The sequence below is a fragment of the Onychostruthus taczanowskii genome, unplaced genomic scaffold (assembly GCF_017590055.1).
Source record: "Onychostruthus taczanowskii isolate IOZ18803 unplaced genomic scaffold, ASM1759005v1 scaffold2, whole genome shotgun sequence".
Lineage (NCBI taxonomy): Eukaryota > Metazoa > Chordata > Aves > Passeriformes > Passeridae > Onychostruthus > Onychostruthus taczanowskii.
This window is the reverse complement of record NW_024499239.1, coordinates 5,253,311-5,266,019: the sequence shown is the minus strand read 5'-3', so window position 1 is coordinate 5,266,019 and position 12,709 is coordinate 5,253,311. Positions and strand designations below refer to the sequence as shown.

Below are 12,709 nucleotides of genomic sequence, written 5' to 3'. Positions count from 1 at the left end.
TGTTGTGAATTTCTCGTTCTTGAGGGTCTTCAAGATTTGCTAGAGAAAGCAGTATCTCAGCCTGAGACAGTGTTGGTGACAGTCCTGCTTCTGATAGGAGATTGGAATAGAAATTCCCAGAGGATTCTGCAACCAGCATGGCAGTAGTATTCTAGTACTATCACAGTGTCACTAATACCCCTAGTATAATCCACTCTAACCACAAAATACCTCCTCTTTGACTGTCATTGTGAAGGAGAAATGTCATGATGTTCCTCTTTCCCTGGTTTCCAAAAACAGCACAAAATGTGAATATCAACCTGACCTATGATTTATGGGTTAGAATCATGTAAAGCAGTCAGGGTGCCAAAAATATACAGGAAAAATATCTCTGGCCACATAAGTCATCTTAATCATGACCATTTTATAGAACACCATTCAATCATAAGCCTAATGAACAATGAAACAAAGTTGTCCTGAGCATTTAGAAAGAAAAAAAAAAAAAAAAGTAGTAGTTACATACAAAGCAACCAACCAATTAAAAATAAATTCGAAAAATACCCCCACACAACAAAAAAACCCCAGTAAGGTATACACAAGTTTAAAGATCTGGCAGCAGCTATATAATTACTGTTTCTATTCCAGGTAGAACCACTGACTCATCACATGTCACTTTGACCTCCATCTGCTTCACTTGAAACTAAAGAGACTTGATATAGTAGAATGACAGCTGAGAACCAGGCAGGAGGAATCAAATAGATTTCAATCACCAGATCCATAGAAGTAAAAATAACTCCTGATCCTAAATGGGTAAAAAATAAATTTTATAAAGGCATTTTAAAAAATCAGTTGCTGTTTTTATAAAGTTAGCCCAACCTCATACTAAGATATATGTATCTTCCCTCCTACATTGTTAAGCATCTTCTGGAGCCAAAGAGTCTAGCTATAATTGGCTGTCTTTATTTCTGATTTCTTACTTCAAAGTTTGGTTTAAGATGAGGCCACTTCTGCTCAACACAGAATTAAGGTTTGTGGGGATTTTCTTTTGCTTCACATGATGAGCTAGTTCATCCTGTGACTCCAATTCATTTTTTCATTGCTGATATTCACTTTCTTATGTTTTCTTTAACTTTCTGTCCGGTTCCTGTAAGATTTCTGGTCCTGTTACAATAGGCTTATACAATAGGGTTCAAGACAAAATCAACAAACCTCTCCCATCTGTTCCTAAAATTGCAATCAGTTCAACTTCACCTGCAGCACACTGTACACTGTACACTGACAGCACAAGGAATTCTTCTGAGCTCTTAGCACTGTGTCATCCTCCTTAGACATACAGCACACTCTGTAATGGTCTCATTGTTCACCCCTGCTGAGCTAGATGGAAATTGCAAAGGAAAAAAATAATCAAGTGCTTCAGCAACAACCATTGATAGAAAACAGGCTGCTTTCCAATTATCTTGCTTATAGGTAGCAAGGGAAGTGGGGCTTAATTAATTCTTTACTCTTCTACAATGTTTTTCCTTAATGAGAACTTGAAAGTGCTGGACCTTCCCAACTATCTTTGGCTTAGTTTGCTTTAAGTCCTCACACCACATTCCATCCGATAGACCCTCAGAGCTCATCTATGCCCAAGTCATGAGTCAGTCCTCCAGTCAGAGAGACATCTCCAAATAGTCCACACAAGAAGTTCTGACCCAAATGCCCAGTCCTACTCCTTTGTATTGATGCTTCATCTCCAAACTGGATGAAATATTTAGAATGTCAGTTAAAGCTTAAAATTTCTTTTCCTTGGAGTGCTTTCTCCACCTGTTTTAGAGAGGATGAGGACAGCACTTCCTGAGCACAAGGTCACAGTTCTCAAATATCATTCCACCATTTCCTTTCATGCTTGCATATGAACAGACAAGTTTTTGTAAAACTCAGAGAGGGATGCTAAGATATTCTGGACTTCAGCACAAAGCAGCATATAATACTAGAATAACTTTCCACTGTAATTGTCAATAGTTGGTCTTGAGCGTTAACTGGAGTCCTCAGACACAGATAGAAAAGTATGGGCCACCAGGACAATTTGGGTTTCTTTGTGGGGTTTTAGCAAAAACTTGGTTTTAGCTGTGTCACAGAGAGAAATGTCTCATACTGCTGTCTGCATTTGCTCTTAAATGTATGTAGGCTTTACTTTGCTCTAAATGTATGTAGGCTTTTATTAATGTATGTTGGTCTGTGGGCTACTTGGCAGTAAGAAACTTTTCTGTTCCTTTGTTTTCTCTTCAGTTGTTCTTTCTGAAACACCAAGTGCCCTCACTGGAGCCAAAGTATCAAGGACACTGTTATTTGCTGCCTGTAAAAAATGCATGAACACACAGAATATAGTTACTGTATATGCCACTACACTTTTACTTCTTTACTCCAGCATTTATTACCATGACATCTTGCTTAAGTGTGTATATCTCCTGTGCTATATTTCTCCTGTTCTCCACTTCTCCCCTCATACATCTTTATGACAGTATTACCCTCTATACAAAAAAAGACTAGCAGCTTCAAAAGCAAAATCAAATATCATGGGAATACATACCATTGCTTGTTTTCTAATAAAAACAGTTGATTGATCTTTCCAGGAATATGAATCATTCCATGGACATGTTCTGATTCTTTTGTTGGCAACATCGTCACCTACGACAGACATGGTATTAAACTAGAACTGTGAAAATGTTACACTGGTGTATGTCACTGCTATCCCAGACAGTGGATTATGCAGCTGGAAGCTTGAGAAGGGTATAGTGGTTTTACCCCTTTCTTAAAGGAATTTCCAGCTTGCAGTGAGGATAACAGTAACTCATCTGCTTACCTGCTGCCTTACTTTCCTGCTAAATTTTGGCATGTCCAGTTCTAATCAGAGTGATCCATATTAGTTTTAGTAACATCATCTCTCTTCTTCCTATACAAAGAGCAAATGGCACAGTCAAGCCTTTCAGGTTAGTAAAGTTCAAATGAGAGGGGGAAAAAAAACAGCAAAGGACAAGGACAATAACAGTGGGTTATTGCTTTTAAGTTTAGAAGTCCTTACTCTACTCCTCAGGAGGCAAAACAGGACACACAAGATAAAATTGGGATTTTACCCTCCTCTGTGTTAAATAATACAAAACCAATGGAACACCACTGTCACAACAACCCTTTGAAATGTCAGAAGCATTTATTACTGTTTCTGCTAAGTCTTATTACTTAAATACTGAACAAAATGCCGCAAAATACATAGTTTACAGTTGCAACTGAAAAAATATTTTACTTTGCTTTTCCAGTAATGCTTGGATGTAATTCTTATCCCTGTTCAGTTCAGGGCACTTCTGCTTTGACTTCAAGGAGTAATACTGGGTCCCAGTACAGTAATGCCTTCACTTCCAGCATTACTGTGAGTCTAATCTTGCTCTTGGCTGTGCTTTGAGCAATAAAGAACATCATCATTACGGCTATATGGATTCCTGCTAGATCTTTGCTTCTTTCTGTAAGACCCAGCTGTCATGTCATGTACATAATTGCGAAGTTATAAATGCCAGCACTTTCCTGAAGAATTATCAGCAAATTTGAACAATAAAAATGCAAGACTCTTCATTAGCAATTGGAACTACCAACTGAATGAAACAAAATTTAAAAATGACAGAATCATTTAGGTTGGAAAAGACCTGAAGTCATGTTGTCCAACTATTGACTGATCATCACCTTGTCAACCACAACAAGGCACTAAGTGCCACATCTGGTTGCTTCTTGACCACCTCCAGGGATGGTGATCCCACCACCTCACTGCACAGTCCTTTCCAATGTTTAGCCACCCTTTCTGTGAAGAAAATCCTCCTGATGTCCAACCTGAACCACTGTGGTTCTTCCCATGTTGCTCATTGCCTGGGTGAAAAGACTGACTACTTCCTTTCAGATAGTTGCAGAGGGAGAGATAAGGTCCCACCAAGACTCTTTTTCTCCAGACTAAACAACCCCAGGTCCCTCAGCTGTTCCTCATATGACTTACACCCCAGACCCTTCAACAGTTTTGTTGCTCTTCTCTGGAAATGCTCCAGCACCTCAATGTCTTTCTTGCTGTGAGGGGCTTAAAACTGAACACAGCATTCGAGGTGCAGCCTCACCAGCTGAGTACAGGGGTACAATCACTACCCTGGTTCTGCTGGCCACACTATTCTTGATACAGGCCAGGATGCCACTGGCTTTCTTGGCCACCTGGGCACAGCTGGCTCATGTTCAGCTGCTGTCCCCAGCGCCCCCAGGTCCTTTTCTGCTGGGCCACTTTCCAACCACTCTGCCCCCAGCCTGTAGCACTGCCTAGGGCTGTTTAACCAAAGCATAGGACCTGGCACTCGGCCAAACCAGACCTCACACAACATTTTCTCCCACATAAGTCTCACATCTATAAACAATCTGTAATTTTCTGGTGGAAAACATGATCCCTGCAAAACTGAAGTTTGTTGTATGAAAATTCTGATCCTGTTAAAGAACATCAAACAGCTCCTGTGTGGAAAATTGAAAGGCTTTATCCTGTGACAAAAAAAAGCTCAAGCTTTCTCCTCCTTTTTGCCTGTCAGAAGTGTAGCTCACAAGAATCATGGCCTCCTATGAACCAGGCCAGGGAATACTGAATAATTTGAGTACATGCTCCTTCTCCTGTCTTCCCACTGCTTTGAATAGAAGAGAAGAACTGGGTAACATATGTGGCATCAGTTTCATTGAAAACAACTGCAGGAACTCTGAACTGTGTCCTTAGAAAGAAAAGCAAGTACAATTGGTCCAGTACTGTGCCCTCTAATTCCCTAGTTTCCTTGCTTGGCTGGACTGGAGACTTAATAAAGAGATGCAGTTCCTCTGACATTCTCAGAAAAGAATATGAGTAGAACCAGTATATTCTTCCTCCTTTATTTTAGCTAAATTTTTTTCCACTAATTTCTGTGCAGTATCTGGAATTGAGCATCAGGGTCAGGCAAGAGGTGGGGGAGAACCAAAAACAAGCAAAAAAACCCCAACACAAAACACACACAAACTCCAAACATAAACCCAAAATCCCACATCACCATTTGTGTCCTCTTACCATAAAATAGCCCTTTTGCAGATGAGGATATAGAGCTTCCTTCTCTTGGAGTTCCAAGGTAGGACAATTAACTTACTGAACAACAGCTGCTTCTGATACATTAGCATTCTTGCAACATACGAATGAGTACAATTTCTTGCAATTTGCAAATTTATATAGTAACCATTCTTTCAAAACTCTGCCCTTCCTATTCTTGTATCAGATAAACACATAAAATACTCTTTCCCAATTGATAAGATTTTGCAGTCACAGCAGGATTTACATATATTGCTTTTCTGCATTTATGGCATTATTGCAGTCAATATTAATATTATCACTCCATATTTAATTTTAAATTGCAATTTCAGTTATGTTTGTCTTGATTGTTATAATGTATCTGAATTTCATTGCATCTCATTTTCTGTGAGGCTGCCAGATACTGTATTAGTGGGTGGTTCCCAAGGGTAAAATTTAAATTTGAGATTGTTTGGGTGTACAGTGTTCATCCCACAACTACCAGTATACACTGCTGTCTATTAGAAGTATGACATTGGTGCACTTCATGTATTCATTTTGCTGCACAGTGCCTTCATGTGAAAACTCCTGTAGAGAGCTAATGCCTGATATTGACCTAGAACAGCTAAATATTCACAAAATATTATTTGATTTGCTAACTTTTGCTAATAACTGCATCCACATTATTCATTTTTAGTTGTTAAGACTTTCAGAGTGTGCTTTGATATTCAGTTATTACTTAAATATATCACAATGTGCTAACCTGCTGTTCAGTTAATGAAATGGTAACAGAGCTTAGATTAAGGCCACTTTGGAAAAGGGAAAAACAAAAGGTCTTTTAGACCATCAAGCTGAACATTGCACATTAAAAGATTCCCTGTTTTCTCCTTAAAATATGGACTTTGTAAAAGAAAAAACAACTAGCAGTACAGCAGACATGTGAACTCATCTTTTATTCCACCAGAATCCATAATTCAGCTGATAAATATGGTGAAGTTCTAGTTCTGTGTCTCTCAGAAAGTTAGATTATAATATAGCAATGTATTCCACATTATATTCTGCTGTACTGAACTGGCAAATCACAGAGTAGAAATTACCAGCAAGTCCAAATTCTTCAGTTATTTTAATGTATCTCTTCTGGTTTCAGAGATCTACAGAGGTTTAACAGGAAAGGAAAAAATCTGTTCTTGCCCTTACATTTTCTATTCTTATTCCACAAAAAAAAAAAAAAAAAAAAAAAAAAAAAAAAAAAAAAAAAAAGAGAATTACAAAAATGGAATTATTATGGTAATTCTTCAGTCTATTCCTTACTGGCACTCTAAATTGTTCATCTGACCTCAAATACAATATGCTTCAGTGGTCCATTCATTTTCCTTACTGAGAAATATATACTGTGAGGCTTGGTGCCAGTATTTATCTATGAGGCTTCTTAAATTCATATGATGAAATAGCTTTCAATTTTGAGTAAAATAGACTAGTTTGTCTTACTTACATTTTCACAGAACTTCTCTTACCTAGGACTAGTAGGTAAGTATTTGTCTTAGCAATCTAATGCACCTTATTAAAGCACTGCTACAGATTTACTTATAAGTTATAATACACATCTACAGACACACATTTACAAATTTCTGGTTTGAAACAAAGAAATAAGAAATTTGCACAATTACTAAGAAAGAGAAAAAGATCTACTAGTAAATTGAAATTTGTCATGGAAAAAGTGGAAACTAGATCAGATCCATAAACAGCACTATTAAATCTACTGAAATATCATGATTTTTCAGCAGAATTACAGATTTTTTTAATTAGGAAAGGAACAGTTCAGAAAAAAAAAAACAAACCTGTTCAGTGTGTTTCTAAAAAACATTAATTGTTTTTAAAAACAAATCATTTGAAAGAACAGTTAGCTGCAGAAATAGATTCTCTTTTCTAATTTTACATTGGGCCCTGCTTCTTAAACTCATGAATAGAATTTTTAAAATATGAAAGTTAAATACAGTGTGATTTATTTTGATATCTAGACTTATGCTTGAGATCTTGGGAAGCTTTTATAAGAAGCTAAAAAAATTCTGCAGCCAATTATCACTACAGATGTGACAGATTCAGAAATTATTCATATAGTCTAGAGCTTGAAAGCACAAAATCCCCAGCAAATTTTACAGGATAGAAGACAAGTAGTCATTAAATCCTTACTTCACTCACACCACTGTACAGTACGAAAAATAATACAAGGACCTCCAAGGTGTAGCTAGCCATATGGCTTGCCATCATTTAATACTTCACTGATGAGAGATAAGAAGGGTAAGGGTGTATTCCATTCAAAAACAATTTGAAATTTTATAACTACAAAATTTGGGTTATTACAGTGCAGCTGTAATTTGCTTTTCATTAAAACAGTCTTTGACTATGCTTTTTAACATATGAACTTACTGCAACTGGGGCTCTCACAATTGTAACATCAGACTATTTTTCTTATTTAAATACTGAATTAGTAATACTCCCTTGTACTGAGGAATGGGGAAAAAATAGGTAATTTGCTCAGTTAGGAAACACTGAGATTCCTTTAGGATGAAGCTCAGATTTTTTTTCCTCATTAAAACTTGCTGGCTTGCCACGTACTTCTCCATAGTACAGCACAATTGCAGACCAGAGGATCACCCTCTCTACTGTGGTGTTGCCAACAGCAACATTTTCTGTAAAGCACAAATGCTGGATGAAATAAATATTTTAAACAGACTATGATGCTAAAAATAGCAACTCAACTTCTTCTAGTAGTCATAGCCAAGAGACAGAATTTCTTTATCTTTCACTTGATCACATCCTTTAAGATCTCTTGTAGCTTACTGTGGCTATTCTTCTCTTGGTTGAGCTTTAAGAACCATTGCATAGACACCATTCTCAATTGTTCGGTTTTCTATAGAACAGCATAACAACTCCACAAAAGCAGCCTTAAGGCCTAGTGAAAATATAAAGAAAGGCAAAAAGGAGAAAAGATAATTATGTATAATCAGAATTTCTGTTCCATCTGTGCTGCAGGCTGCATAGGCTCTGCTGGATCAGGCAGGAGATGTAGAGGATGGCAGGTGCAGCACTGAGGGTTTGAATTTTATCAGTCATCTATGAAAGCTTTTCTACCTAAAGAGATTTGAAATAGGGCAGGTTAGGAAACAGATAAAATGTGTGAAAACTGCACCAGAATACTGCTGGGGACTTATGGGGTATTTGTGGTGTTTGATGGGGGTTTTATTTTGTTCTTTCATGTTTGGCTGATTTTTGGGTTTGTTTTTAATTTTTGTTTTCTTTCATCCAATTCCCAACTCATTTTTGGAGCTAAGGGTAAACTTCACTTTAAGTGATGCTTCTAACCCACCTCTATTCAAGTTGTTCAAAAAAACTTGCCTCCTTAGTGTTCCTGCTCCTCTGTACCCCTATTTAAATGAAACCACCTACTCAGCAAAGTGCAGCATATATTTCACTGCATTACTTTGTAGTTCGAGGCTTGACCGGCATGTTCTGAAAAGGAAAGGTGTTCTGACCTCCTCCTAGTGACCCCGGCCAGCAAAAAAACGAACAAACCTTCAGCATACAGCCTCTTGTGTCTATTGTGGGTAGCAAACAATTTGCAGGCCTGAAAAGGGGCATATCTGTGAAATCCTTGCAAATCTGGGGTCTGTGCTGACAGTGGATGTAATTATCCTATTGTATATAACCACTGATCATCAATCATGATATTTCATCCATAAAGAAAAAAACTCAAAGAAAAGTACTGGCCCAGGGCAAGGAAGAACAGTATTTTTATTAACAACTTTCACTGGCGAGTCTGTATTATAGCTCTGTTGGATGTGACTTTTCAAGTAGAAAGTCTTTTTGAAAGGTAACTCTGCTTTGATTTCATGGCAATGATACAGTTTTAAGAAGCCACTATAGATGAAGAGCGCAAATTGTATCAGACAGCTTTTATGCTGTTTCTTCAAGAATTAGAGTCCAGGCTAGGATTTGTGACAATGACAGAGTAAGATTTTCTATCACATAAAAGAAAATCTTACTCCTGACCAGACCAATTTTTTCAGTAATAGCTATGATTTTGATGCACTTCTACCATAAATACGTGTGACAAAGTGACCTGTCACTTGGAAACAGGGCTGGGAGAGGAGATGAGGAAGAGAAAACATACTGCTGTTCTACTCATCTTTTAAGAACTCCATGAGCTACAAAGTACATGGGTTTTTCCACTTGAAAAAATTGACTACCTTTAAAATCATCAATTTCCCAGAAAGACATATACAAGAGAGTAAATCAGACTGCAAGCCTTTAGAACAATTTCTTTTCAGACAAAATGAAAGCTGAAAGGCTGCACAAATGGTATTTCACTGGAGTTATAACATGATAGCCAAGTTGTTGATTTTCTGTGCAGTAAAATTCAATTGGCAAGGACAGAAAGCAGCACATTTCCCAGGCTGAGATGAGATATGCCTGGCTATCTAGAGTCATTACATATGGCAACTCCAGCAGAGGCAGAATGGAAAGTTATCCGTTATGTTCTGAGGTTGTGTTTGCTCTTTCTGAGGAAGGCTAGGCCTTTCTGGATGGTGGGGGGAATCTTTCAGGGTGAAGGGAGGGAATATCAGAAGGAGGGAATATCAGAAAAATATCATAAGTGCTATGCAATGCTATTTGGCTGAGCTCAGCTAAACACTGCTCTTTTCACAGTAGAAAAAAAAAGAAAATTAGAAACCAAGTTTGATCCATAGACTGGAGACCCAAATGTGCCGTCTATTCCCTCTGGGTCAAGAGATTATGAAAGCCTGGTGTAGTCACTGCCACTGGTGTCAAATTTGACACTAATATGAACAAGCCTAATGGCAACAATGCCTTCATGATCCTTAAATTTCCTATTGCTACTGATACTCAGTTACTGAGATTCATCCAAAAATAAACTTCTGGTCAGTCAATCTGTGAAAATACAAAAAGCCCTTCTTGTTTCTTCCCTAGGACTACACCCTGACCATGTACTTTCAGCAGTCCTGGAGGGATAAAAGGCTCTCTTATTCTGGAATACCTTTGAACTTAACTCTGGACAACAGAGTGGCTGACCAGCTCTGGGTGCCGGACACGTATTTCCAAAATGACAAGAAATCATTTGTCCATGGGGTGACAGTGAAAAACCGAATGATTCGACTCCATCCAGATGGGACAGTCCTTTATGGCCTACGGTATGTTGGGCATTTTAATCTGTCTGTGCTGGCAGAAGTGCAGGTAGAATCAGTGCTTTTTCCTGTGCTTTTTTTCCTGCGCTTTTTTCCTGCTTTCTCACGTATGAGTCAGCACATTCTCCATTTAATCGACCACAACACACCCAAGGATTTTCCACAGAGCAGCAACACTACCTTTAACAGCTACATGTGTAGCTCACGAAGCCTAATGCCTCTTTCTTTCAGCTCTTCTGAGTGTGTTAAAACTATTAAAGAGTTCTTCATTATGGTTCTCACCTGGTAATCAATCACAGCTTACACAAACACTTCCTTCCTTCTAAAATTTCTCTAGCAGCTCTTTAGGACAGTGGGAATTCAAAATTTGAAGTAATGTGAAGTGTGATATTTGGTATAGAATACAAAGGAGATATTTGTAGATTTGCATAAATTATTTAAATATTATCTATATGCCTGAGTATGGGGTCTCAGGGTGCAGCAAGGCCAAGTATTGCCAGATGGGCCCATATACACTGACAGCATTGCCATCACCAGCTGCATGCAGGAAGAGATGCTGAGCTGTCAGGTCTTTTTCACAGCTCAAGCTGATGCACCTTGTTTTCCCCAAGAAAAGGCAGCTGTTTAGACACATCTGGTGAACAGACTTTGGCTGTAGTTGCGAGTAAAAACACATGTAGTGTCCCCATCCCACAAAAAAGCTCTAACCAAAGACAAAAATCACAAATGAACAGAAGAAAAAATGAAGTTAAGATACATTAATTTTTTTTTCATGCAACAGATGGCAGTTATTGCACTAAACTTGCATCTGCTATGAGTGGTCACTTTCCTCATGGTAACAAATGTGCTTCTGTCAGCCTATAGGTTACCTTTAATTCATGTAAGCATCAATTTTTTTCATATTCCAGGTGACATATATGCCTTGTAAGAAACAAACCATGAGAAAACACTGCAGAAAATACTTTTAGGTAAAATTCAGCATTCAGAAATTTGAGCACAGTTCCAATCTAGTCTCACAAGCAGAAAAGAAACTCTGCAGCATATTATCATGATTTAGCATCTGTGCAGTAGAGAGCATGAGGACAGTATCACCAAACCTCTCACACGGGTTTTGATCTGTGAATTTCATTTTCTTTGCTGAAGACAGAGCATTGGCCTAGCATGTCTTGAACAAGAAAAACAACACCAATTAAGCTGCAACCAGAGTCTGAGTTCTTCACAAATTAGTCAGGGTCTTTAACCATATCTCAGGGATGATTTAAATGCTTCCTTTCCCTCATGCCTCCTGTTCCCCAAACAGATTTTTTGTTTTCAGTCCAGAGTTAATATTTCTGTTCAGGCTCAGTTATGAAATTTTACTGGCTTCTTTAAACAGAAATTGGAACAATCATAACAGCTCTAAATAACCTGTTTGCTTGCACCCATGTACACAGCAGTTTGTCATTGATGCAATGTTCAGCCTCAACAGAGCTGAGGAGAAATAAACTAAGGTTAACCATTTGGCTTTACAGATGAATAAACAAGGGAAGCACACACATAATACACTGGAGTGGTTTTAGATCATGTAACAAAGCATTATCACTTCACTATGTCTCCATTATTGTATTATTTGTATGATAAACTCAACAATCCCTTTTGCTCTTTTTGTGCAGTAACTTTTGGCTGCTATGTCCCCACAGTTTAAAGAACAAAGTGTGCTATAAACTTGTGCAGACTGAGAATATTCCTAAGCCTTCTGACCTCTAAAATTGGACATTGTTCTTATGTCTCCTGCTTCAAAAGGCAGTTCTGTTAATTGTTCATAAAAAAGGTGCAATATTACAAACAAAATAATTCTTTCATCCTTTCACCCAAGAACTACACATACAAACACATTTAACTCCATGGTAATGTTGCCACTGAATTTCATTTCAAATGTCCCAGGGAAGTTGAGTGCCACTGTTAATTATTATCTACCTGAAGATCATGTTTCTTCAGTTTCTGTCAAGTACTCCCACCAGCAGCTATTATCATTTTCTGTGGTATAGCCACCTGCTTCCTAAGAGAAAGGAAAAAAATCCCTTTGGGTCAATGTGCAAACCTGCTGCACTGTGAGGCTGGTGTATGGGACAGTGCCAGCCTGGTGCCAATACAGCTGGTAAAAATACTGGAATTTTTTTTTCCCCTTTACCCATTTTTAACAAGTGAATGGATGCCATTAGCTCTAACACTTCTGGCACTAGCAACATCTCTCATTACTTTTATTCCCTGTTCAGGCAAGATTCTCCAGAAATCTCTCCCAAAGCTCCAGAATCTTAAACCAATACATACTGTTGCTTCTTTTGCTTCTCCTTTCTTCACCTTTCCCAAGTAAGATGCCAGACATGTAATGTGTCTTTGAGTTATTTAATAATTATTTAATAATTTATTGTACTGAATTCTGTATTCAGATTCTTATGTCATGATG

At 38.0% G+C, this 12,709-nt stretch overlaps 1 protein-coding gene across 2 annotated transcripts in view; it reads left to right on the top strand.

Moving 5' to 3' along the window:
- GABRB1 (gamma-aminobutyric acid type A receptor subunit beta1) overlaps window positions 1–12,709 on the top strand; it is a 109,175-nt gene that overhangs the window by 52,459 nt on the left and 44,007 nt on the right. For both annotated transcript variants that reach the window (XM_041402841.1, XM_041402840.1), the window contains exon 3: window positions 10,049–10,269. In XM_041402841.1, the coding sequence (XP_041258775.1) occupies window positions 10,049–10,269 (221 nt within the window). The remainder of the gene's footprint in view (window positions 1–10,048; window positions 10,270–12,709) is intronic.